Source organism: Acanthamoeba castellanii (genome assembly GCF_000313135.1).
Source record: "Acanthamoeba castellanii str. Neff unplaced genomic scaffold scf7180000084709, whole genome shotgun sequence".
Lineage (NCBI taxonomy): Eukaryota > Discosea > Longamoebia > Acanthamoebidae > Acanthamoeba > Acanthamoeba castellanii.
The window spans coordinates 171,827-197,068 of record NW_004457671.1 but is presented as its reverse complement, the minus strand read 5'-3'; the positions used below and the strand labels follow the sequence as shown (position 1 = coordinate 197,068).

Here is a 25,242-nt window from a genome sequence, read left to right as displayed (position 1 = left end):
ATGGATCAAGGCGCCACAACACCAGAAATGGATTTAGTACTTACAGGCAGCCCGACAAGGTGTCGGTCGGCCAACGGGTTCATGGCGAGTCCAGCCCGCCGAGTTCGGCTCGCAGCTCGAGTTCGAGCTCTTTCTCCCACTCCTCGTCGTCGTCATCGCCGGCCTCGATCGAGTACTCCTCCGACGCATCAACACCGGCGCCGGCAACCGGTGTAGGCACGCCCTCGGCGGCCACGACACCACTGCTGCAGCTGCCGCCGTCATCACTGTTGTTGCGGATCGCGTCGCCCGTTTCCGGTGGCATGACCGCCGTGGCGGAGGCGGTGGGCGTAGCCAGCAACGGCAGCGCCGCAGGCAACACCGGCGAAGCGGCGACGACCAGGCTGGACGTGTGCTCCTTCTCCATCGCCTCCAACTCGGCCAAAAACGCGGCCTCATCTGCGCGCACCGAAGCCGAGAGTGGTTCACATCAGACATTGTGTGTGTCGTGGGTGCGTCGTGTGTCGTGTCGTGTCGTGTGCCGTATAGCTCGACTTCTAGGACGAGCCCTGGTCCAGGGAGGCGAAGTGGGTGAGGTGAGAGAGAGCGGGCATTCGCGTACCGTCGCTGTCGTCGTAATCGTCGGAGGGCTGGCCTGGCGAGCCCGAGGCCGTCGTAGACGAGGCGCCGTTCTTGTTGCCCTCTTCCGCCGCCGTTGACGATGACGAAGGCGAAGTCGGGGGCGGCGGCGTGGGCGGTCGGAGCGGGAACAGGGCGGGGAGGCCGTGCGCCTGCCGGATGAGCCTGATGCGCCAGAAGTAGTTGCGCCAGAACTCGATCTCGCCCACGCTGGCGCCAACGATGGACACACACCCGTGCGATGACGACGACGACGACGATGTGAGTTGTCAGACCAAGCGAGGAATGTGCGGCATTGCACGGCCAGCGGTGGGTGGACGGGTGGGTGGACGGGTGGGCGGGCGGGCGGGTGGGTGGGGTACTATTGGGGCACCAGGTGGAAGCGGATGGAGCGCAGCTGCGGGTCGGCCGCCACCGCCGCCTCGGCCACGTGCAGGTGGTCCTCCATCCGGAACTCGAACTCCTGGCCCTCCGGCAGGCCCTCCGTGAAGTTGCGCTTGTTCTGTCCCGCACGAGCGTGAGCGCAACACACACGACACGCACGACACACGCACGACACACACAACACACGACACACGCACGACGCACGACACACGCAACACGACACAATCAATGTGTGCAGAGTGCCTTGGCGAGGCGCATGAGTTGGGACCGGAGGGCGAGGCGAGAGGCGTCGGGCAGGGCGTCGGCTTCGGGGCCGACGTCGTCCCACGGCGGGAGGACGGGCGGCGCGCTAGGCTCGTCGAGGAGGAGGGCCTGCTGGAGGGTGGCGGCCACGCCGTCGAGGCTCGACATCTTCTCGGTCAGCCCGCCGGCCGCCTCCTTCACCCCGACCCAGGCTTCCCCCACCGCCGCCACCGCACTGCCCGTGGTACCAAACCAGGCTGTGCATTCCATCCATCCATCCATCCATCCATCAATATTCTAGAGTACGTGGCAAGGCGTTGAGGGCAGAAGGGAGCACATACTGCTGAACATTAGCAGACGAAGGTCGGTGTGAGTCTAATCTGCCTCTTCCGCGTTGCGTTGCGTTTTTGCTTATCAAGCTTTCTTTTTTCTCTTTTTTTCTTTTTCAGACATGACGCTTTTCCCGCACGGGAAAGATGGGTGATGCGTTGTAATGGCACAAGGGAGTATTATTCAATTGAGCACTGTACATATGAGCCGCGGCATCCTACACCCTGAGGTGTGTGGGTGAAGATGAGAGGAAGTAGATGGTGTTTACTTCCCTTCCATTAAGGGCGGTGAGGGGCACCGCCAGGGGGCGGGGCGCTGGAGCCGAACGAGGGCGCGCCGTGAGCAGGCGGGGCGCCATAGGCAGGGGAGCCGTGGGCACCAGGGGCGCCGTAGGAGGGCTGGCCGAGAGGGGCGCCGCCGTGGGCAGGGGGCGGGCCGCCCACGGGTCCCGTGGTGACGGTGGTCGTGGTCTGCGAGAAGGAGGCCGCCGCGCCATGAGGGGGGAAGGCACCGGGGGCGCCGTACGAGGGTCCAGCGCCAGGGTAGCCACCGGGGGCGCCAGGGCCGGGCGGGTAGTAGGGCGCGCCATGGCCAGGGGCACCGTAGGCAGGGCCAGGGGGGTAGGCGCCGTAGGCGGGCTGGCCCATCCCCAGCCCGGGGGCAGTGCCGTGGGCGGGAGCGGTGGTTGATGGGCAGGCGCCGTACTTGTGGGCCTTCTTCTGGGCCTTGTGCTCGGCCTTGTGGGTCTTCTTCTCGAGCTTGTGCTTCTCCTTGTCGAGCTTCTTCTGGGCCTTGTGCGGATCCTTGCCAATCGGGCACGATGTAGGGGGGGCGCCATGGCTCGGCGCGCCGTAGGTGGGCGTCGAGAGGCCGAAGCCGCCAGCGGCAGGGGGGTAGCCCGCAGCGTGGCCGGGGGCGGGGGGTAGGCAGCGCCAGGGGGGTAGCCGCCAGCGGCGGGCGGGTAGCCGCCACCAGGGTAGCCACCGGGGGCGCCCGGGTAGCCGCCACCAGGCGCACCATAGCCAGCGCCGGGGGCGCCAGGGTAGCCGCCGCCAGGCGCACCGACGGCGCCGGGATAGCCAGCGGCGGGCGGGTAGCCGCCGGGGGTGTGAGGCTGTTGGTAGGCCATGGTCTGTGTTGTGTTGGCTGGAGAGGAAGGAGGGGGTTGTGGTGGCTCGAAAGTGGCGAAGAAAAGATGGATTTGCGGGGCGTGGAGTGTCGGGTGTCTTTTCTTTTGTCGGTCGGGGTGATGTGCGACCGCACGAATTCAGGAAAAAAGGGGACCAACGGCCCACGGGCGTAATCCCAAGAAGTTGTCCGCCACCAACGGCCCGCGCCGAGGACCGTGGCCAAGAACGTAGGAGAAAACGACGCGATACCAGGGGGCCTTCCAAGAAGAGAAAAAGGAGTGGCGATCGCGAATGAGGGCTGTACCACCTCACTCGTGGTGGGGCGAAGCCACACGAGCATGCGAGTGTGCGGAGTAAGCGGCGTAGGCCCCCACTGAGTCAAAACTGGTCTCGCACGCGTTGGCGTAGATGGTCGCGTCCTGCTCACACAATGGGTCAGAAGTGAAAGAAAGAAAGAACAAAGCGCGGAGAAGAGCGAAGGGGTGGCGCGGGTACCTGTGGGGAGGGGGCGTAGTGAGAGAAGTCCTGGGCGAGGAAAGCTTCGTAGGAGAGGTTGGGCCGGGAGCAGCAGATGAAGCGGCCCGGGTCGTCCTTCGCCTGCACATGCATGTACGCCCGATGTGTGTGTGTGTGTGGTGTCGTGTGTCGTGTGTCGTGTGTCGTGTGTCGTGTGTCGTGTGTCGTGTGTCGTGTGTCGTGTGTCGTGTGTCGTGTGTCGTGTGTCGTGTGTCGTGTGTCGTGTGTCGTGTGTCGTGTGAGCGAACACAACGCAGAGTGGTGCCACATTCAGAGCTGTGGTTGGGGGGGGGGTGGCGTACGCCGATGTAGTCGCGGTAGATCTGGGCGTCCATCGTGTGGTCGGGGTCCTCCGGCTTGGCCACGTCCTCGGTGCCTTCAGTCGCCGTCGACAGTTGGTTCATGTCCACATACCTTGTGTAGTGACCGGTCGTGTGACAAGCCGACAGACACCGTCAGGCCAAGACGCACACGCACACGCACCAACCACCGCACACACGCACACGCACGTGCATTGAAAAAAAAAAAAAGATGAGAGGAAGCGGCGCACTTCTTGTAGAATCCGACCTCGCGCGGGTCCTGTCGGATGGAGATGCCGTAGTCGTTGACCACCTCCCTGCTCCGGCTTTCTTGGCGCTTGTTAAACCCAGAGGTCTGAATGACACACGACACACACGGGGATGATGAGTGAGATGATCGATCAAAAACAATGAATCGTACTACACCGCACATCACCTTTTCTCGGGCGGAGGACTCGCGGGAGTCCTTGTTGTTCTTGGGGTCGCGGCTCTGCGCCCACCAGCTCAGCCACCGCTTCATTCCGTTGCTGTTCGACGGCGACAGACATCAAAATAAGAAGAATAATATAAAAGCATAAAATAAAATGAATCACACAACCCACGACGGACGGCGGCACAAGCGAGCGCGTGTAGAACAAATAAGAGCTTGGGGGGGGGAGGGTCATTCGTACATGTACTGGGCGCCGGGCGGGTTGTTCTGGTCCATGAAGGTCTTGAGCGTCACCCTCTGCTTCTGCGGTACCTTTTGCTGAAGCTCGCCCGCATTGCTCGCGCCCTTCTGCTCCTCCACAACCACGACCATCATCATTGCGATCAGTTTCGCCATGGCGACCCAGGTTGCTTGTGTCGATGCGCACGGTTCGTACCTGCTGCTGGAGCTGGAGCTGAGAGCTCTCCGAGAGCTCGGCCTCGTTGAAGTTGAAGGAGAGCTCCTTGTCAAACAGTGTGATGGTGTGCACCTACAGCGGTTGTGGACCCCACAAACATGAGCTCGATGACGCACGACACGACACGGCACGCGACACAACACGACACAATCACACGCAACAAAGAAGAGAGGGCGTGTGCGGGCGAACCCGATAGAAGTCCTCGAAGCTTCCGCCCTTGCCCTCCCAGGTCTTCTTCTTTTTCTTCTTCTGTTTGTTGGGCGCCTCGCCGTCGCTGCTGCTGCTCGAGGCGTCGCCAGCCTCGGGGTCGTCGATCTCCGTCTCCGTCGTCTCTCGCTTCTTGGCCTCTTCCTCCTCCTCTCGTTTCTTTTGCGACGACGACGACGAGGTCCGGCTGTCGTCGGCCTCTGCGGCCTGCTGCCCGACCTTGTCCACGCCCCGCTTGAAGTCCTCGATCGGCTTTCGCCACCAGGGCGTGGCTCTGCGTTTCGATCGAAAACAGAACATCAATCGCCGGGATTGGCCCATGCCATGCAACGGTCGTGTCGTGTCGTGTCGTGTCGTTAGGGGGGTGTAGGTACGCGAGGAGGATGTTTTCGCCGCACTTGCGGTTGTGGAGGTAGTAGTCGGACTCGAGCTCCCAGAGGTGGAGGCCGTCGCGCGGGGCCTGTATCCAGGGGATGTAGTTGCCCAGGAACAGGTTGATGGAGTCCTGCTTCTCGGCGTCGGTGAACGAGTTGGAGTAGTAGCGCTTGATCGTCACCAGAAGGTCACGCGAGTGCGAGGCGATGTTGTGCGCGTTGTTGATGCTGTAGGTCTGCATCGTGTTCACCTGTTGGTCGCACGATTCGAGGATTGGCCGAACAAACAAAAACTGGCTTCAGTAACCCGATTGGCGCCCGAAGGTGCTGCATCTCAACCAATCACGCGCTTGCTGTCGACATGGGGCATGGTGGTGGCGTACGCACCAGGTGGGAGCCGGCGTACTGGAGGGCGATGTGGTTGCCCATGTCCTGGTACATGGCCATGAGGAGCACCACGATCTCTTCATCAAAGTCCACTTCGGGGATGTCTCGCATGCCCATCGCGTGCAGCTGCAGTCATTGTCGTCGGTCGGTTGAATTGCGTGTTGTGTTGTGTTGTGTGCAAGTGAGCGCAGGGCCACACGTACCTGATAGCCGAGCGCGCACTTGGCCAGCACGAACTGTGCGGCGTTTGTTCGGTCGAGCGAGTCGATGCAGTTGGTGCGCACCACGCCACTCTGCGTTCGTCCCGTCTCCTCGCCACTGCACTCCCACGTCACGACAAGTCAGCGACGTGAATGATAATGAACAATTTAAATAATTCTACTCTATCTCAGTAGTGAAGAGGATGAGGAGCAGTGATGGTCGTACTCCTTGAAGTGCTTGCCGCTGTGGAAGAAGCCCACCTTGGAGAGGCACCTGCTGAAGAGGCCGTTGAGGTACGAAATGGCATCGGGCTCGTTCGGATTCTGCTGCTTGCTGGAGAGATCACGCACATGTGGTTAATAAATTATAGTATATAATAATAATTTTGTTTAAAGATTTAAATCAGATAAGTGGGGAAAAATGATAAATAAACGGAAATGAATAGAAATACCTCTTGGCGGCTTTGTGGAAGTCCCAGGCGTAGTAGACGATGCGGTGCTCGGGCGGGAGGAGATTGTTCAGAAAGTCGATGGCGGCGCCGAATTCCTTCAGGAGGATCGTTTCTCGCGGCTTCTTCTCCTGCGCCTTGACCAGGTTCACGATGACGACGGGGGACGAGTAGCGGCGGAAGAGGTCCTCGAAGTGGAGGATCGTGGCATTGTAGTACGGGTCCACTCGTTGAACTGCAATTGCACCACGTGGCGAATGAGGCACAGCACGACACGCACACGCACACGCACCATCGCACACGACATGACACGCACACGACAGCACGAGAGAAGGAGGGGTACCGATGATGGGTGGTTTGGGGTGCATGCCGGTGGTGTCCTGCGACCAGAAGAGCGGGATGCTGCCCCGGATCTGCACGAACGACGAGAAGTTGCGGAAGCTCTTGTTCCCCGCACTCACCTGCACTCGCGGGGGAAAAAAATATCACGTTTTCTCGATGTTATAAGATGGCGCACACCGAGGCGGAATTGATGATGAAGAGGTGTCTGAGTGGGTGTGGGTGAAGTGGAGTAAAGTGGAGTGGAGTGGAAAGCGCGAGTGCGTGCCTCGTGGAGGATCTGTTCGGACTCGACGTCGTTGGCCACCTTGCCATCCTCGGTGACGCCGCGCTTGAGGAACCGCGCGCCGGCAAAGTAGCGCGATCGTCGCGAGAGCAGGGTCAAGCTCACCGTGCGCCCGAACACGGAGTACTCTGTACACGCGACCGCGAGAGTGAGGACCAGACAAGGCCAAGGAGAGACCGAAAGCGAAAGCGAGAGGGAGAGATAGAAGAGCGGAGACGACGTACTGGTCTGGTTGAAGTAGCCGTGGATCACGGGCAGGATCCACTGGGAGGACACGTTGCTCTTGCGCAGGGGCTTGAGGAGGTAGTTGTTCCACATGAACCGCGCGTTGAACGAGGGTCCGGTGCTCTTCCTGCACCCGACCGCGTCGTTAGTTCGTTAGTTTCAGTTACCCGCTAATCAAGCCCGGGTAGCGTGTGTGCCGTGTCGTTGGTCGTTGGTCGTGTCGTGTCGTGTCGTGTCGTGTCAAATGGGAGCGGTACCATCGGCAAGTCATGTTGTGTTGGAGGGTGTGAGTGATGTCGTAAGTGTAGGAGAAGTAGAACTTGGTCACGTCCATTCCGAAAAAGAGCCCCTTGTAACTGTTGCACACAACACCACGCAATGTTACTATCAAAGTATCGACATGTTGGATGGAATGCACAGAAGAAGGGAGGGCGGGCGATCGAGCGATACCGCATCTCTTCGTTGGGGTTGTTGTTCAGCTTGTAGCTCGGGTGGGGGATGGGCACGTAGATGGTGTCGTCGATAGAGTACACGAAGTGGCTGCCAATGGCGCCCACCTTGCTCTTGCGCGAGATCAGGAGCATGTAGTAGCCCTGCATGAATCGAATGAATCCTGCAGTCGTCGTTACCACCACCATTGCGCGACAATCAGACCATGTTGAACAGGTGGCATGCATCACCACGCCATACACGACACGCAACTCGCAAGACACACACACACACCACACACACATGCGACGGACCCAACACGCCAAAGGCGACGCAGGTCTTCTTCATGCCTCCGGAGGCCTTGTTGCCGTGCTCGATCATCTCCAACAGCTGCTGAATCTCGGCGCGCGAGTAGACCTGAGCCCGAGCGCGCGACACACGGCCCGACGAATGAGCGAGTGGTGATGTGGTGATGTGGTGTGGTGTGGTTATCACAGTGCAGACCACCAGGCCGGCCGCACACGACGCATAAGACAAAGAGCACAACGCGTTCGTTGGAGAGGGCACCTCGGGGTCCTCCATGAAGGCGAGGTCATGGGGCAGTGTGCGGTCGATCTTGAGCACCTTGAAGCACGTCTTTTGTCGGTTGCTGCCCACGAGATAGTAGCGCTGTTCAAACCGCTTCGCGTCAGGAAAACTCCCTTCACTTTTTCCATCTTCATTACAAAAAAATAAACATAAATAAATGAATATATAAATAAATGGTATTGTGACGGAGGTGTACACCCTCAGGCCAAAATTTTAATAAATGACAAAACAATCGGGGGGGGAGTACGGGCTTGGTTTCGTAAAGTACAAACTTGACGAGGGTGTTCTCGCGCGCTTGCACAAAGAACTGCGAAGAGTTGGTGCCGCCGGGTGCCTTCTCGGACTCGGCGGGCATGTGCCCCTCCTCCTGCGGAGGAATATGTGCTGGATCCTCCATCACGAAAATATAAAAATAAAAATGGTGGCGCAAAGTTTGGCAAGTGTGGCAAAATTTCAAGCTGTTTTGGCAAAGGTTTCGAGAGGCATTCCAACCAGCTGAAGAAGAATTCCCCCTTTTCTCAGTCCCGAGAAAAGTGGCCACCAATAGAAGGAACGCAGGATAACGAGAAAATGTTTAAAATGTATTTATAAAGCCCATTGTCGGATGCCGGACGTTGGGCTTGGGAAAGAGGGGAGAGAGTTGTTGTGAGGCTCTTCCCGTGACAGCACAGGCGGAGCAGCTGCTCGTCGTCGGACTGTCGGCGGGGCTGTACAAGGTACCGCGGTCTGGCGCGTGGTGGTGGTCCGTCCCCACGGTGCGCGGGGTGTCCAAGACGGGCCTCGACTCGCGGGCGAGACGTCACCCTGTGTACCGGTACAGGGTGCGGCGAGGTGCAGCCAGCCGGAGCCGGTGCTGCGCCACACGCACTACCCGTTCTATTGAAGGGTAGGCAGAGGTGGTTGTGTTCGTAGATTATACTTTCGGGATTGATTGATTTTCGTTGCGGTCGTGTCGTGGGGAAGAGGTCGAAAAGATGGACGTCGCTCGAGCAGGATCACTCGAGGATGTTGACGCCGATGCTCTGGTGCAGATCATCCGAGAGGAACAGGCCAGAGAGCTGGCGGCGCGACGTAGCGACGGCCGAACGAAGATGGGGAAGCGAGAGCGGCTGGCTCGAGTTGTTGGTCCACAGGCCGAGACCCAAGCAGGCGCCGCCCACCAGCGGGACGACAGTCTTGGCACGGTGGGTGGGAGTAGCGGCGGGAGTCGAGAGACGGGAGGCGGCGAGGCGGGGCAGAGAGAACGAGGACTGCATGGTGGTGGTGGTGGTGAAAGAACGAGAGGGAGAAGAGGTGACCGGTCTGTGTGGGAGGCGGAGGGTAAAGAGGAAAGACTCGAGCCGATGTGTTGGGATAAAGCAGTTCGGCCTGGTCCTAATTTGCGGCCAAACACGGCCTGCGCACACCATTTCGCCATCAACCTGCGAAAAACTCGCGGATGTTCAACGGACAAGCCCCTTACAAGGCGACCCAAGCAGGCCCAACCCCGTAACGGGATTTATCAGGATGCACGGACTTCCGGCCCATCGGGAATATCTGGACGTTCTTGGCATTCTGGGACGGAACATTCTTCTGGCATTCCAAGCCTCGAATTCTTCTGGAGAATCGGCCGTATCGACAAATAATCACACTTCGGTGAAGTTACAACAAGACGCCGAAGATCGCGACGCTGAGGAGCCCACAGCTCGCCCGAGAGAAAAATCAAAGAGACGAGACAAGAGGCCCGCGGTTGCGGCTAGTAACCGAAAACGGCCGAGAGATTGATTGGATGATGATGGATGATTATGCTCGCCGATCCTATTCCTCCGCCTCGCCAGCTGCACTAGGGGCGCCCCCTTTTCATGGAGGGGGCGGTCACGCGCGGCCAGAGGCGTGTACAGCTTGTGTACGAGCATATCAATCTTACGGAGGCACTGGGGGCGGGGGCCACGGAAGCAAGCCACCCCTTGATGACCTCGATCATCATCATCATCATAATGGCATCGGGCTTCTGGGACCCACCGTCTACGGGTTTTGCCCGCTTCATCGCGCCGAGGGAGTGAGTAGCAGCCCTGCCGGCATCTCATCCATCAATGGAGGCGCCAAAAAGATGGCCAAGGAAAAGAGAGCGAAGCCCAGCACCAGCCGAAGTAGCAGCAACAAGCGCGGATCTTTCCAAGATGTCTCGCAAGATGGCTACGCCAACGAACGCGGGCTCGGCGACGACGTGCTGGGCCTGGCCCTGTCTAGCCAGTACGACGACACCGACCTCCCCGGCGAGGCCGACGCCATCGACCACCATCGCGCGCCCCACGAAGGCACCGCTGGCGACTCGGCCGCCGAGGGCCTCGCCTACTACGAAGCCCTGGGTGACAAGCCCGCCTCTTCGTCGTCGCGCGGCCTTCGCGCCTCCTCGTCTGCCCACCGACGTGCCGCGGCCCACGCGGCCTCGTCCATGTCAACAGCGGCGCCTGGTCGCCAGCGGGACGGCAGCGCGGGCGACGACGGCTCCAGTGGTGACGACGACGACGACGACGATAACAGCAGCGGTTCCGAGGGCGGCCGTGACAGCCGGCGCGGACGCCACGCCAAGCGCGCACAGCGGCGCGATCGAACGGCGGCGGACGGCGGCGACAAGAAATGGGCGAAGAAGAAGCGCGCGCAGCAGTACTCGGACGACGAGCCCGAGCAGCAGGACGTCAAGGTGCTCTTCTTCTTCTTCTTTGCTCCATCAGATCGGACGATCGAGCGCGTGCGCTTTCTGTTTTTGTCGGCTGTGTGTGTGTGTGTGTGTGTCGCGCGCGCGCGATGCAACGGGGTCGGCTGACCCTGGTGGTGGGTGGCAAAGCAGAGGGCCGAGCGGGAGTACATGGTGGGCGAGATCGACGAGCGCGAGCTGGTCATCGGTCGGCGAATCGCGTGGTATCCCAACGGACCCGGATGGATCGAGAAGGTGTACCATGGCATGTGGCGAGGCAGACAGGCACGTGCACACAGTTTTCCCTCTTCTTTTCCTTGACACCTTTTTGCCCAACGCGTTGGTCGTGTGCGTTAACTATTTATTGACCCTGCGTGTTGTGTTGTTGCTTTTGTTTTTATTTTGTTTTGTTTCGTTTTTTTCCGTGTAACCAGGTGATAATCAAGATTCCGCGTATCAAGGAGCTCAAGGGCACAGAGCTCCGCCGCTTCCGCAAGGCGGTGGCCAAGCGCATCACGTACGCACCGCCGAGCCGCCGCTCTCCGCCACCGAGATGGCACGATGCACATCTTGGGGGTCGTCTAACGAACTCGTGTGTTCTTCTTCTTCTTCTTCTTCTGGTTTGTTTCCTTCTCTTCTCTTCTTTCTTTCTTGGTCGTGTGCAGGGTCGCGCATCCGAATGTCGTGTCGTGCCTCGGTGCCTGCACGGTGCCGGGCCGCTTCAAGCTGATCGAGGAGACCCTGGACGAGGGCGGCTTCTCTCGGCTTCTCCGGGCACACCGCCACTCCCCCGCGTACGCACCTCCCTCCGCCCCACCGTCCCAAACCTCAAACCCGACTCGCATTCGTTTTCCTCGCGAGAACACCCATCGGGCCGGTGGGCTGACCACTTCCACGCGTGTGTGTGGTCGGGCATTGTGTGTCGCTACAGTCCGCTGTCGCCCAACGAAGGCCAGTGGAGTCTGTTTCATCGCATGCTGATGGCGTCGGACATCGCCTCCGGCATGGCCTGGTTGCACTCCTCCGTGCCGCCCATTGTCTACGGGTACGGCCTCTCTCTCTCTCCTCCCCCCTCCTCTCTCCCCTCTCCTCTCTTTCGCTCGCTCGTGGAACGAGGCGCTCACCGTTCCCCCATGTCGGCGCACCAGGGATTTGAATTCGTCGAACCTGTCGGTGGAGTACCGGGAGGGGCGCGCGGTCATCAAGGTCGCCAACTTTGGCTTCCCGATGCTGTGCGGTCCCTCCTACTACCCCCACAAGGTACAGCACGGCCACTATTATTACTTATTACTTAGAAATTACGAAATATTAAACGACGTTCCGTGTATCGACAGGCGGCGCCAGAGGTGCTGGGTACGCCGCTCTCCAGCCACCAGTCCTTCACGAAGGAGGCCGACGTGTACGCCTTTGGTCTCATTCTCTGGGTTCGTCGCCTTTCCTCCCTCCTCTCCGGCTCTCGTTCCTCTCTTCAACGACCTTGAACCCTTCAATCGTTATCGTTTGGTTGACCGCCGCGTTGTTGGCACGTGCAGGAATTGCTCACGACTGAGGAGCCCTACCCCTACTTTGCCAACTTGGACGAACTCATCGAGGCCGTGTGCAGGCAGAAGGAACGCCCGCCGCTGCCCGAGTACCACTCCCCCTCCCACCTCTCCTCCACTATCCGGCGTGCTCGCTTGTCTCCCGGTCTCACGCCCCTTTTCTTTTTGCTTCTTTTTGGTGAACCCGCAGCGATTGTCCGACGGCCTTGCGACAGCTCATCCAGGCGTGCTGGTACCACGAGTCCGCGTGCCGCCCCGACTTTGTGCAGATCACGGCCAGGGTGCGCGCACCCCGCATCGCCATCATCACCACCATCACCCATCCACCCGGGTGGGCGTTCCTCCCCCTCCTCAGCTAACACCCATCCCCTCTTCTTTCTGCACAGCTGGACGAGATCTTCATCAGGATGGCGGTCAGAGACGAGGAAGGCCAACGCTTCTGGATCGAGAACTTCCCCAAGCAGGTGCGCACCCGCTTTCTTCCTTCCTCCCACTCGATTCTTTGCTTTGTGTCGTGTCGTTAGTCGTTGGTCGTGTCTTTGTGTCTCTCGAGCGTCCCCGTCTCACCTCTTTTTGGTGGTTTGTTGCTGTCGACTCGTCGAGCAGCAAGCGGTGGAGTGGGGCGTGTTTGTTCGTGCCTTCTACAGATTCCTCAAAGTGCGGCCGCCTCGCGGGCGTCGCCTTGTACAAAGCAAAGGGAGCGCGAACGAGCAGCTCCGGTACCTTCCCTCTTCCTCAACACTTTAATTTATATATTATATGAATATATTCTTTTTATTTTTTATTATTTATTATTTTTAATATCTGGTCCACCATCGCCGACAAATAGCAGATCGATTGAACTTGCAACATAGCCACAACATGTTCTTCACAGCATTCTTTTAATTTTACAGTATTATTATCATGTTCTGCTCAGCTGACTTGTTTGGTGCCACCCGTCACCCATCTCGACACAACAGAGAGAAAGAGCGGGAGGAGGAGGAGCGAGAGGAGATGGTCATGCAGTGCTTCAAGGCTCTGGTCGTCTGTACGTCGCCCCCCCTCGCCTCGCCACGCCACATGGTGGGGAGCAACAGTGCCTCTGCGCTCACACATCTCCTCGCCCCCCTAGTTACAGCCAAGGACCCGGTCGACGAGGGCACGCTGGCTCTCGGCAGCCGCATCGCCGGTAACGTGCCTGCACGTGATGCGTTCCCCGTCAGCCCCTCCAAAGCTAACCAACATAACTTGCTTCTTGCTTCTCGCTTCTTCTTGCAGTGCGCAAGAAGGAGATGGTGCACATCCAACAGTTCGGCCGCATCTTGGACTGGTTCGGTCCCGTGTCCAAGAACGTCACGCTCCCGCCACCCAGGTACGATGCGTTCGTCGCCGCGCGCTACACCAACCCACTCGCGACCCCCCCCCCTCTCATCCTCGTGTCTTGCTTCGTCGTCAGGCCGTCGACGTGTGACGAGGCGCTGGTGAGTCCGAGGAAACAGGCGCTCATGCGCAAGGGCAAGGGCGGCGGTGCGGCATGTACAAAGGAGAAGAGCGCATCCGGACACGGCAGCCACAAGGACGGGCGGCGGGCCGGTAGCGGCAAGAGGCGAGCGGCGACCCGGAGAAAGAGGGCCGGCAGGGGCCACTACGCCTCCGAGAGCGACGACGATTCGGGTGAGTGTGATACCGACACAGCGCGCACCGACGTTCTCACCGATGTTGTTTCCTGCCGTTATTTGACTCATCCTTTTCATTTCTTTGGTTCCCATGCAACCTACAGAATCGTCGTCGGAAGAAGAGGAGGCCGACGTGACGGACTCCTCTGAGTCGGACTCGGAGAGCGAAGAAGAAAGCGAACGGGTTTACCCTCCCCTCCCCTCCCCTCTGTCGCATTCGTTCTTTTGCCTTCTTCGCATTTCTCAAACTCTCCCCACAACACAGGATGCGAAGAGCAAGCGCGTCGACTTTGCGTCGGTGCTGCCGGTGGAGCTGTCGTTGGCCATCTTCCGCTACTTTGATGAATACGATTGGACCGACCTGCAAAGCGTTTGCAGGAATTGGGCGACGATCATCAACGTGCTGCGAAACAAGCAACAGCGGCGACTGCGACGGCGGCCCAGCCGAGAATCGTCGGCATCGCGCCAGGCCGAGAAGACGACCAAGAAGAAGAAGAAGTCCCGCATCGACCCCAAGACCTTCCACCTCGCCCGCGGCATGTCGACCGGCGCGCTCTCCCTGTCGTCCGTCAAGAACAAGCACCACGCCGGCAACAGCCACAGCGGCGGCAAGCTCATCGATTCGCTCCAGGACAAGAAGCACGGCGGCGCCGGCAGCAAGATGGAGCGGATGGGCAAAAACTTCAAGTCGTCGGCCCTCCTCACCCGCAAGCGACGCACCAAGGGCGGCGGTGGCGACGATTCGTCGTCTTCGTCTTCGGAAGACACCGACGGCGATGTCGATACGCCGCCGGCCTTTGCTGCGCCCTCGAAGCGCGAGCGCCGTAGGGAGCGCCGCCACCACCAGGACAAGGACGACTCGGCCTACTGCTCGTGGAGCGACGACGACGACGACGAATGCGACATGGACAACTGGGAGGTACAGTTGCTCCCCCGCCCAAAGTGCGGAATGCTTGGCAGCTCACGTGCATTCTTTTTCTTTTGGTGTTTCCATTTCTTTTCTGTCTCTGCTGCGTGCCCGCTGCAGATGGTGCCGGAGGCCAACCCCAAGCGGACGATCTTGGACGCCATCCACGCGGTGCTGACGCAGAAGTGGTTCCATGGCGACATCGAGACCGCGGACGCCACCTACCGCATTCAGAGCTGCCCCCAGGTAGACACTCGCCGCACGCACGCACGCACGGTAAGGTTGACGACTGACGCGAATCGATTAATTGCCGGTATTGCAGGGAACGTTTTTGGTGCGCTTCAGCACCAACGCGACGCATCCGGGCGCCTTCACCATCACGCGCGTGGCGGCCGGCCCATCGATCGGCCACATCCGCATCACCCGCTCCGATGACGGCAAGGGGAGGTGCGTGCACCTAACCCTCTCCCTCTTTCTACAACCAAACTCATTGTGTGCGTGTGTGTGGGGTGTGTGTGTGTGGTGGTTTTGTCCGCACACGCAGATTCATGGTGAACAAGGACATGGTGTTCGACAGCTTGGTGGAGACCATCGAGAGCACGAAGAACATCCTCGGCCTCACCTCCTCCTGCCCCGGCTCCCCGTTCTACAAGAAGTTCGGCGTGCCCTCGTCCTCCGCGACTCCTTCTTCGGCCTCGCTGACGGCCTCCCGAAGCTGAGCCACAAGGCCAGCCACCCAAAACAACGCGCGCTGCTTTCTCACTCCCGGCATGTAGACCCGTTCATGACTACGTTCACATACAACCGCTGGCTACCCATGTGCTCATCTTCTCTCGTAGTGTGGAGCGTTCGTGTAGAACACTCCACATTTACATTAGATAGTCATGTGTGTAAGTTCATTTGCTGCGCTGGTGGTGGGCGGCGATGGCGGTCCAGATGGCGGGCAGCCCGTGGATGGCCACGAGGCGCGGGTGGAGGGGCAGCGGCGGCCTGCCTTCGACGAGCTCGTTGAGCGGCACCCACTGGAAGCGACAGCGGCGGTCCGACACGGCGAAGAGCTGGTTGAGCTCGTCGGCGCTCACGTAGGGCATCCGCACGAAGAACACCTCGTAGCCGCCCTCGTCCGTGCTCCCATGCCACACCTTGTCACCATCACCACCTTCTTCTTCTTCGACACGAGCCGCTACTTCGCCATAGTGGCCGAGGCCCTTAAGAAGGCGCGCCAGCAGGCGCCCAGTGGCCAGGGTGGTCAGGGGGCTGGCCTGCACCGCGCGGTTGGAGGCGATGGGCTGCCGAGCCAGCTCGTCGGGGCTGAGGTCGAACACGCCCGCCGTCTCCTCGCTCATCTCGCGGGCCGCCACGGCCACGGCCGAGTCGTCGCCCTCGTCCTCGCCCACGCCGCCGCCAAAGTCGACCAGGTAGCCCACCTTCTTGCCCACCTCCTTGGTGTGGAACAGGACCATCACCTCCTGCGAGACGCTATCCTCGTCGCCTGGCTCCCTCTCCAACACGGCGAAGGGCACCACGCCCGCCCCTGTCAGCCCCGCCCTCTCCCACGGCTTCTTGCTGCTGGTGCTGGCCATCAATCAATAACTAGATATTTATAAAAAAACTATTCGACTGCGCGTGGGTGGTTCCCTCCTGTTAAATTTCTCCACCTTGTTTTGTGGAGGTGATGACAGAAAAAAGAAAAAAGAAAGAGTTGTGGTGCTTTTCTCTTCAGCCCCTGATTTGGGCAATGGCATCGGCAGTCTCCTTGTCGAGGTACTCCGGCGAGATCTGGCTCCCGTCGTCGGTCGCCTTACTCCTGTGGGCGAGCAGCCAGCGAAGAGTGAACACCGTCAGACACACAGTGCGTGCAGCGCGCGTGTGTGCTCCCATATGTGTGTGTGTTGGCATGAAAGAGAGAAACGGTACCGGGCAATGCCGCGGGCGGACTTCTTGGGGAACTTGGTCTGCAGATTCTCAAACAGCTCGGCTCGCACCTTCTCCTGCGGCCGCCTGAACTGGGTCGCCGACATCGCGCACCGCTCGGCGTTGATCACTGCACACCCAGCCATAATCAATCATCGTGCGCGTTCACCCGGCCGCAAGAAAAAATGAACATGAGAGGAGGGCGTACATTTGGTCAGGAGGAACTCGCGGAACTCGGGGCCACGCTCCCAGACGGCCTCCTCGGGCAGCGGCGGCTTCGACTCAGCGACGCCGACCTTGTAGGCCATGTGCAGCCTTCAGGAATTCCAACCATTCACGACACGCACACAACGTCAGTGCCAGAAAACGAAAAAGAATGCGAAAGCGAAGAGAGAGAGAGAGAAGGTCGGGGGGGGGGATGTACGCGTAGTAGGTGGTGCCGTTCCTCTCCTCGGGGACGACGAGGGCGAACACGTGGTTGAAGTTCGACACGAAGATGTTGGGGTCCAGCGGTTTCTGCGCATCAGGGAAAAAAGAAAGGAAAAGAAGAAAAAGGGGCTCGCACTTAGTGCCGCCCACAGACCACCACGTTGCGTGTAGCACGCACACGCACACGCACACGCACACGGCGGATGGGTGGGTGGCTACCTTGCCCTCGTAGAACACGATGACGACGATGTCGTTACCGATGAACCGCTTGCGCTCCCACTGCTGGCCGTACTGGTCGGTGTTCTTCATCATCAGGATGTACGTCATCACGTGGAACCTGGTCACCGGTGGTCGATAGATCAGATGAGCACATCGAGCAACTTTCGAATGAGAGGTCGAAGGCGAAGCTACGTACATGATCTCGTGGTCGCCAAACACAGTGTAGAGCGATTTCTGGTCGGCTGTTGGTGGCGCGTCATACGTGCGGTGTCGTGTGTTGTTTAGAACGAACGGCTCAGCCGGCAAAATGAATGTACGAATGGTGGTGGCGGGTACCCTTGTTGGAGAAGTCGCCTCGATACTTGTCCCAGCCCTTCATGTTGATGCGGTCGCCCAGCGAGCTCAGGAAATCTTCGAACACTTCACTGCCGTGTTCTGCATCTCCCCCAAATATCGATTGTGAGTGCCGTGTGTGCGCCGCGTGTGCGCCCTGGGGCACATGCAAAGGTACCATTGTTGTACATCTGGGTTTCGTCCTGGCCGTCCCTGCCGTAGATCACGCCGAACTTGGAGCAGTTGCTTTTCTGTGGTATGCGCATGAATGCGGAATGAGCGGAATGTGCGTGCCCACACGGGGGGGGGATGAAGCAAGAACGAAAACGAAAACGAGAAAAGAGAGAGAAGAGATGTAGGTTCGCGTACGAGCTTGTCCTCGAGGAGGGCGAACTCGCGGTGCGAGCGCTTATCGCGGATGACCCACAGGTGCCGCGGCGAGAACGGCTGCAGCAGCTTCTTCAGCGCGTCCTACACACGCAACACACCGCACACGCAACACGACACACGCGCATGAGTTTCGTTTCAAACACTGCGAGGAATTCATTTGACGGGAGGGGGGAGTACGGTACCATGAGGTCGTCGGATCGGGCGTACTTTTCCTTCTTTCGGATCTTGACTTCGGCCGCTCTGATCTCGAGGCGCCGATCGTTCTGCTTGGTGCGGAGGAGCACGCGGTACACCGGGTAGGGCTGCTCGCCCAGGTTCACCATCGTGCTCATCGTGGGCTCCTAATGTTCATTACACACACGACACACACACACACGACACACGACACACGTGTAAGACGACCAAACGACACACACGACACTAAGAGTTTGGGAAAGTGTGAGAGTGAGTGAGCACCTTCTGGATGGAGATGCAGATCTGGCCCAGCTGTTTGTCGTTTCCGATGATGTTGGCGTGCACTGAGGAGAATCAAAGAATGCGGAGAATTCAATTCGTTCTTCGTTAGTCTTGGGAGACTTGACCAGGAAAGAGTGAAAGGGTAAGGCGTAGGTAGGCACCGGTCTGGTGGTAGAAGTAGCGGCGGTAGTCGAACACGTTGATGTGCTCCTGCAGGTGCAGGTCCTTGGACTGCGGCCTCGGCCCTAGACACGACACGACACGACACGCGTCGTTACATTCCACGTCGCGATGAGGAATTGTCGACGCATACTCGATCGGTGGTGGATGGTGATGGTGGTGGTGTACGCACCTCGTCCCTCTTCGATCTTGAAGCCGAAGCCGTTGGTCCACATGGACTTGCCCTGCGACCGGCCCTCGCCATCGCCGTCGTCGTCGCCCCCTCCTCGCTCCTTGTCCTTGTGCGGACGCAAGGTGGCGCTCCCCTCGCTGGGCATCGCGCGGCTGCGGGACTTGGTCGCCACATCCTGCAGCTTCTCAGAATTCACACGGATCACGCCTGCACGCACACGCACACACGCACACACGCACACACGCACACACGCACACACGCACACACGCACACACGCACACGCCAGCCACGACACACGCGAGAGGAATGTGAGGAATCCGCCCAAGACGAATTAAAAGGGGAATAAAAAACAATGATTAGATAAAAGAAAATAAATAAAAAGAGGAATACCGAGAATGTCGCGGGAGCCCTTGGTGCGGGATTCGGCGCGGTCGCGGTTCTTGTTGGCCTGGAGGAGGGCCAGCAGCTTGGACTTGTCCTCCTCGACCAGCGGGTTGTTGTCGACCACGATGCAGAAGGCGTTGTTGTCGCTCACCAGGCTCAGGATCTCCTTGGGAATGTGCGTCACCTGGTTGCTGGAGATGTCCAGGTGCATCAACGCCGGCAACGACGCCAACGAGCCCTGCACAGCATATAAAGATCAGTGTGCACACATTACAAATACAAAGTATATATATACATGAGCAAGTTGGAGGAAGAGGTACGGAGATTTCACGGAGTTGGTTGTCGTTGACGTAGAGCTCCTCGAGCTTCTCGAGCTTGTCGAGGGCGGGCACCGCGTCGATCTGGTTGTTGGACAACTCCAGGAAGCCCAGCTGCGTCAGCTCGTTCACCGCCGCCGGCACCTGCGCACATCGCACACGCACCACCGCACACACAGTCAGTCCATCGATGCCACACATGGCGCGTGCGCCGTAGTGCGTGTGCGGTGATGCGTGTGCGGTGGTGTGGTGCGTGTGCGTGCCTTGGAGATCTTGTTGGAGGAGAGGTCGAGGTAGGAGAGGGTGGTGGCCTTGAACAGACCCTCCGGGATCTCCGTGATCTGGTTCTCGGCGCCGATCAGCGAGTGCAGCCGCGGGAACGACGCAAAGATCGAACCGGGCAGCGACGTGAGCTTGTTGGCGCTCACGTTGAGGCGCTTCAGCAGGCGCAGCGCCGACAGGTCCTCCGGAAGCTCCGTCAGCTTATTCCGGCTCAGGTCCAGGTACACCTGAGCACCCACCGCGCACGCACACCATCAGCCATGACACACACGACAAACACGACACGACACGCATGGTGGGGAGCACGCACGACGTAGTTGAGGCGGCAGATGTGGAGCGGGAGGGTGGGTCCCATGCCCAGGTTCTTGAGCGAGAGCGTGGTCTTGTGCTTCTGGAACGAGTTCTGGATGGCGTTCTTGATCCGCTCCTCCAACGGCACCTTCGACTGGCCTGCATCGCACACACCGCACACACGTGTCAAATGCCACGCCATGAGCCGACAATCGTTGATTTGGGGGGAATGTACTGGGGTCTTCGTGTTCGTCGTCGGACGAGTCCTCCTCGTCTTCGTCGACGTCGGCCTTGGCCTCGGCACCCCGCTCCGACGGGTTGTCGGGGATGCGGAGCTTGAGCCACTGGAAGTGCGAGCGCGGGTTGAGACACGGGTTGACGAAGATGTGTTCGTTCTTCGTGATGAACGCCGACATCGACGTGAACTTGTACGCCTTCTGCTGCTCCGGCGTCTTGCCTGCACTCGCACGACACACCGCACACCGCACACACCGCGTGTTAACAATGAGTGTGCGGTGTGTGCGGTGGAAAGAAGGTAGAGGTGGGTACCGACGAGAACGCACACGCCTCCGCCGGCGTCGTTGCGGATGTTGTTGAAGTGGCAGATCTTCTGGCGCTTGATGTAGTCCACGGTGAAGGCGCCCTCGACGGACGAGTACCGCATGAGGAAGTCGCCCTCGCGGCCGGACTCCATCAGCAGCCGCTCTGACGCCTGCCTGCTCTGCTTGCCGTGGAACCACCTTTCATGTATCATCACCATCACCACCAAGTGCCACCATCATGGCACACGCACGCACGTATCGTTAGCGCGTTGCAGGCGCCGCGCTAAAGCAGAGAAGAGAAGAGAGGGAGAGAGACGCACTTCTTTCCGTTCTGGAGCACATCACGAATCTGCAACACCACACACACACACACACACACACACACACGGTTAAACAAATCGCCAAGGAAGTAGCACAGAGAAGCGAAGAGAAGAAGAGAAGAAGCGTTGCCTTGGCAAGGGAGCGCTCGGGAGGGCCGAAGCGGCGGAGGAAGAGATCGAACTGCTTCTTCGACACCAGCGGGAACTCCTCTTCTTCCTCGCCTGTGGATCGCACACATAGCGCAAAGCAACACAACGCAACGCAACACACGCGCAGGTCAGCCCCGCACTCCTTCTTCCTCACGTCATCACGGAAGCGCATGTATGCCTCGGCGGTTGGGAAAAGAGCGAAAGAGAAAGAGAGAAAGAGCGAAAGAAAGAAAGCGGTAGGGCACCGTGGTCGGAGAAGATGACGGAAAGACAGATCTGGTCGACCTCTGTGTGGGTGCCTCCAACGGACGACAGGTACGACGCGCAAAACTTGTGCACCGGGATAGCCTACACCACAAGAAAATCAAATCATTCCATTCCTTCTTTTCCATCTCTTCCGCAATTCGATTCCATTCCATTTGTCCACCGTCATCCCGAACGTAGCGTCTCGTTCGTTCTTTGGCTGGCACGGGAGGGGGGCAGTACCTGGGACTGGGGATCGAGTTTGGCGACGGCGAGGGCGGTGGCCCACACTTTCTCGCGGAAGGGCTCCCAGTTGTTGTCCTCCGTCCCGTTGTTCAGATTTACGACTCCACTCCCGTCCATCTCTCTTTCCCCTCTTCACTGCGCCCCCCCCCCACCAAACAACGAATGCGTGTTCGCGAATTCGGAGAAGAAGAGAATTTGAGAATCAATCTTGGGATGGCTGGCTTTGTCTTTGGATCATCAAAAAGGAGCGTAGCGTACCTTGTCGTTGGATTGGACAAGGCTGGCTGGCAGGAGAAGAGGCACAGGAAGATGAAGGGCCACGCAGGATTCGTGCGCCAAAAGCTGTTCCTGGGTCCCTCTGCGAGGCAGCCGTTGTTGGGCGGCACCAAATTAATTTGCTTCACGCGTTGGTATGGTCACCACCCGGACTCGATCTCGCATCCGAATTCCCGTCATTTTCTGAATTCCTTGTTCAGTTGTGTTTTTTTTTGCTGGTCGAGCGTTTGGAATTGGAGATTAAATCGAGAAGCACAGATGGAACGTAAACTGCCACGAGGAGCCATCGGATCGGGCAGGCCCGGGGGCAGAGGCGGCCCGCGTCGCCCACCAGGCCTCCCCCGAACCGCGGCTGGCGGACCCAGCCGGCCCAGGTCGCAGCAACAGCAGGCCGCAGCCACGCCCAAGAAGCGCACCGGATTTGGTGGTACCTTGCCCCCCTTCCCCCAAGGCAAGGCCCGGCGATCAATCGCCAAAAATCGCCAAAAGATTAGATTGTCAACTTCCGAATTTTAGTTAATCTCGAAATCAGTCTTCCGTTCCGGCGTGATCGAACTAACTCTTCATTTGGGAAACAGTGGAGGTGGGCAAGGCGCCGGAGAGCGAGGCAGAGAAGAAGGCGGCCGGGCTCAAGCTGCTGCCCAAGGCCCAGCGTGTAGTCAAAGTCAATGTCTCGTGGAAGAACCTCACCGCCACCGCCACCGCCGGCGCTGATGGCGCGGCCGCCGGCAATGCCTCCTCCCCTTCCTCCTCCTTCTCTCTTTTCCACAACAACGGTGCGCGCACACATAGCAACCATCATCTTCCCTTTCGCTCTCACGCAAGGTACCCTGTTGATGGTGATGTTGACGATGGTGGCGGCGGCGGCGGCGGTGCAGTGTTTGCCAATCTGCTGGCGGAGCCCTCGGCCGACGCAGCGAACGGTGGCCAGGTGCGTGCACACTTCACACAGCATCGCGATGATCGACAACTTGGGCCGCGCTGCCTTGGACTGGATGTTCAGTCGTGTGTGCCTTTCTTTTGCCTAAACCAACGTGACCGGTTGTGTCGTCGCCTTTGCAGCTGTCAGCCGCCGAGAAGAAGAAGCTGAAGAGGAAGCAAAAGAAACAGCAGCAGCAGAAGGAATCCTCCGGCACCGCGCTTGGCCAGGCACGCCTCTCCTCCGTCTTTATGTGTCACCCGTATTTTACATTGCATTATCGTTATTTATTTATTATTTATTTACTTGGTAATAATGGTTGAAAAGGCTGACGTGAGAGGTGGCGGCTGCGGAGCAGGCGGTCCCTTCGCAGCCGAAGGACTCTGCCGCCAGCGACCCGGCCACGCCAGCCGAGGGCGCCGACGTCGACGCCGGTGCCGACGCAGAAGCCGCCGCGGCGAAGAGAAAGGCCAAGACCGAAGCCGAAGCCCGGAGGAAGCAGCAGGAGAAGGAGGACGAAGAGGCGCGAGAGCGGAGCAGGCGAGAGGCCGAGGCCGAGGCTGCGCGGAAGAAGCAGGCCGCCGCCGCCGCCGCCGAGGAGAAGAAGAAGAAGGAGCGTCAGCAGCAGCAGGAGAAGGAGCGGAAGCGGCGGGAGGCCGAGGCCGAGGCCGCGCTGGCCCGGCAGCGGAAGGCGCAGGAGGCCGAGGCCGAGGCCAAGCGACGGGCGGCGGCCGAGCAGCAGCAGCAGCAGCAGCAGCGGAAGGCGGAGGAGGAGCAGAGGCGCAAGGCCGAGAAGGCCAGGCAGCAGCAGGAGCAGGAGAACATGAAGAAGAAGCAACAGCAGCTTGAGGAGAAGGAGAAGGAGCGAAAGCGAAAGGTCGCCGAGGAGGAAGAGAAAGCGAAGAAGGAGAAGGAGCGTCAGCAGACAACGACGAATGGTCCTGCCGGCGAGAAGCAGGCGGATGACCTGCGCGGTGCGGTCCGAGAGGCCGTGCGAGCGGTGCTCAAGGAGGAGCTGGGCGCACTCGTGGCCCAGGCCGTGCGCGCGGAGCTCGCCAAGCAGCCATCGACGCCTTCGGTCGCGATCGCGCCATCTTCATCGACGTCGGGCGGCGATGTGTCGACGCGCCTGGCCGCCGTCGAGGAGCAGAGCGCGAGGGCCGAGCGCCTGGCCGAGAACCTGCACGCCACCCTCGCCGCCCTGCTCAACCCGGCCCTCCTCGCCATCCCGCCCGAGGAAGCCGAGCAATGAGCATTCTGGATTTTTGATTAAAGAAAAAAGTATTTCGAATTCTTCATAATTGGAACCAAGAATGTAGAGTATGCGGTGGCGGAAAGGGGAGGAGAAGCTTCTGGGGTGGACTTCGCGGCGGAGGCTTCTGGGCGCGGACAACGACTTTAGTCGTCTGCTCATCATCCTCATCCAAAAGAGATTTTTTGATCGACCAAAGAAGAGAGATGGCAACTGACAGCGGCTGGCTCGGCGAATTGAACCCCTACACTTGGGCCGATCTCGGCATTGGTCTCACTATTGGCCTCTCCGTTGCCGGTGCCGCCTGGTACGGCAGCTGCAATTTAATGGAATCGATTAGGCCAGGGGGAGCGATTTGTAAACGTACATTTTCGCTTACCGGCCTTTGATCTCGTATTTGCAGGGGTATCTTCATCACTGGCACCAGCTTGCTGGGTGCTGCCGTCAAGGCTCCCAGGATCCGATCGAAGAATTTGATCAGGTAGACAACCCGCTTCACATTCTCTTTTTTAATAATTTAATTGGTGGAATGAATCGCTCTACTCCTTGCGCCGTACTCTGCCTCAGCACGTATGCGCTAATTTTTGTTCTATTTGCAGTATCATTTTCTGCGAGGCCGTTGCCATCTACGGTATCATTATTGCCATCATCTTCCAGGGCAAGCTTGAGGACTTCGGCGAGACTGCCAAGGACCCCGATTTCCATGCCGCGTTTGCCCTCTTCTGGGGTGGCATGACTGTCGGTTTGGCCAATCTCTTTTGCGGGTACGTGCCGCAACCCCTCCCCTCCTCAATTTACATCCAATCCACTACGTGATTCCTATTCCGATTTTATCTCTAAATCTCTCTCTACTTCATTGTCGTCGTGTAGTGTATGCGTCGGTATCACGGGCAGTTCTTGCGCCTTGGCCGACGCTCAAAACGCCTCGCTGTTCGTGAAGATCCTCATCGTTGAAATCTTCGGCTCTGCCCTCGGTACGCTCCGCCGCCTTACCGCGAGTCTCTCCTTGTGAAGAAGTTGTTGTTGTGTTGGCTAACCCGAGCTTGGTGGTTCGTCGTGTTGTTGTTATCAACAGGACTGTTTGGCGTCATCATCGGCATCGTCATGACGTCCAATGCCAAGTTCGGCTAAGCCCGCTCGCACCCTCTCCCTGTACATGCGACCCTGTTGGCCCTTCACTCCACCTCACCTCCTTCCCCTCCACGTGGTCGGTGGCGCGTTGTCCTCTTCTTCCTCTGCGATCAACAACGACAACC

At 59.2% G+C, this 25,242-nt stretch overlaps 9 protein-coding genes across 9 annotated transcripts; 3 read left to right on the top strand and 6 right to left on the bottom strand.

Annotated features, from left to right (window-relative positions):
• Window positions 1-79: 79 nt before the first annotated feature.
• Window positions 80-1,413, bottom strand: ACA1_144290 (BSD domain containing protein; the record flags this gene model as incomplete). Its single annotated transcript, XM_004353514.1, has 4 exons — window positions 80-438; window positions 602-828; window positions 981-1,120; window positions 1,321-1,413. 4 exons carry the CDS (start codon window positions 1,411-1,413, stop codon window positions 80-82), a joined length of 819 nt encoding a protein of 272 aa, XP_004353566.1.
• A 379-nt stretch (window positions 1,414-1,792) lies between these two features.
• ACA1_144280 (uncharacterized protein) lies at window positions 1,793-2,704 on the bottom strand (the record flags this gene model as incomplete). Its single annotated transcript, XM_004353513.1, has 1 exon — window positions 1,793-2,704. One exon carries the CDS (start codon window positions 2,702-2,704, stop codon window positions 1,793-1,795), a length of 912 nt encoding a protein of 303 aa, XP_004353565.1.
• A 379-nt stretch (window positions 2,705-3,083) lies between these two features.
• ACA1_144270 (SacI domain containing protein) lies at window positions 3,084-8,246 on the bottom strand (the record flags this gene model as incomplete). The annotated part of the gene is made up of 21 exons (XM_004353512.1): window positions 3,084-3,089; window positions 3,201-3,302; window positions 3,524-3,635; window positions 3,772-3,875; window positions 3,942-4,047; window positions 4,192-4,298; window positions 4,387-4,479; window positions 4,597-4,888; window positions 4,989-5,239; window positions 5,376-5,501; window positions 5,579-5,693; window positions 5,802-5,909; window positions 6,028-6,259; window positions 6,368-6,485; window positions 6,671-6,777; window positions 6,874-7,001; window positions 7,132-7,230; window positions 7,325-7,467; window positions 7,607-7,720; window positions 7,871-7,972; window positions 8,139-8,246. The coding sequence occupies 21 exons, from the start codon at window positions 8,244-8,246 to the stop codon at window positions 3,084-3,086; spliced, it is 2,673 nt and encodes an 890-aa protein (XP_004353564.1).
• A 640-nt stretch (window positions 8,247-8,886) lies between these two features.
• Window positions 8,887-9,147, bottom strand: ACA1_144260 (uncharacterized protein; the record flags this gene model as incomplete). Its single annotated transcript, XM_004353511.1, has 1 exon — window positions 8,887-9,147. The coding sequence occupies one exon, from the start codon at window positions 9,145-9,147 to the stop codon at window positions 8,887-8,889; it is 261 nt and encodes an 86-aa protein (XP_004353563.1).
• Window positions 9,148-9,980: 833 nt separating this feature from the next.
• ACA1_144250 (SH2 domain containing protein) lies at window positions 9,981-15,390 on the top strand (the record flags this gene model as incomplete). The annotated part of the gene is made up of 20 exons (XM_004353510.1): window positions 9,981-10,574; window positions 10,722-10,823; window positions 11,003-11,085; window positions 11,234-11,362; window positions 11,500-11,613; window positions 11,717-11,828; window positions 11,903-11,992; window positions 12,101-12,198; window positions 12,300-12,390; window positions 12,496-12,573; window positions 12,716-12,828; window positions 13,069-13,136; window positions 13,227-13,277; window positions 13,367-13,460; window positions 13,545-13,762; window positions 13,869-13,948; window positions 14,030-14,683; window positions 14,792-14,917; window positions 14,994-15,118; window positions 15,216-15,390. The coding sequence occupies 20 exons, from the start codon at window positions 9,981-9,983 to the stop codon at window positions 15,388-15,390; spliced, it is 3,195 nt and encodes a 1,064-aa protein (XP_004353562.1).
• A 177-nt stretch (window positions 15,391-15,567) lies between these two features.
• ACA1_144240 (uncharacterized protein) lies at window positions 15,568-16,254 on the bottom strand (the record flags this gene model as incomplete). The annotated part of the gene is made up of 1 exon (XM_004353509.1): window positions 15,568-16,254. The coding sequence occupies one exon, from the start codon at window positions 16,252-16,254 to the stop codon at window positions 15,568-15,570; it is 687 nt and encodes a 228-aa protein (XP_004353561.1).
• A 136-nt stretch (window positions 16,255-16,390) lies between these two features.
• Window positions 16,391-21,656, bottom strand: ACA1_144230 (Rap/ranGAP domain containing protein; the record flags this gene model as incomplete). Its single annotated transcript, XM_004353508.1, has 23 exons — window positions 16,391-16,478; window positions 16,589-16,715; window positions 16,794-16,900; window positions 17,010-17,101; window positions 17,234-17,351; window positions 17,430-17,475; window positions 17,570-17,668; window positions 17,745-17,817; window positions 17,936-18,037; window positions 18,139-18,297; window positions 18,413-18,474; window positions 18,574-18,657; window positions 18,765-18,971; window positions 19,155-19,386; window positions 19,469-19,609; window positions 19,663-19,974; window positions 20,058-20,197; window positions 20,274-20,495; window positions 20,588-20,778; window positions 21,083-21,122; window positions 21,296-21,398; window positions 21,478-21,513; window positions 21,537-21,656. The coding sequence occupies 23 exons, from the start codon at window positions 21,654-21,656 to the stop codon at window positions 16,391-16,393; spliced, it is 2,901 nt and encodes a 966-aa protein (XP_004353560.1).
• Window positions 21,657-22,073: 417 nt separating this feature from the next.
• ACA1_144220 (uncharacterized protein) lies at window positions 22,074-23,986 on the top strand (the record flags this gene model as incomplete). The annotated part of the gene is made up of 5 exons (XM_004353507.1): window positions 22,074-22,242; window positions 22,394-22,591; window positions 22,694-22,746; window positions 22,878-22,979; window positions 23,108-23,986. 5 exons carry the CDS (start codon window positions 22,074-22,076, stop codon window positions 23,984-23,986), a joined length of 1,401 nt encoding a protein of 466 aa, XP_004353559.1.
• A 206-nt stretch (window positions 23,987-24,192) lies between these two features.
• ACA1_144210 (uncharacterized protein) lies at window positions 24,193-25,117 on the top strand (the record flags this gene model as incomplete). The annotated part of the gene is made up of 5 exons (XM_004353506.1): window positions 24,193-24,293; window positions 24,390-24,467; window positions 24,586-24,750; window positions 24,857-24,960; window positions 25,062-25,117. The coding sequence occupies 5 exons, from the start codon at window positions 24,193-24,195 to the stop codon at window positions 25,115-25,117; spliced, it is 504 nt and encodes a 167-aa protein (XP_004353558.1).
• Between the last annotated feature and the right edge of the window lie 125 nt (window positions 25,118-25,242).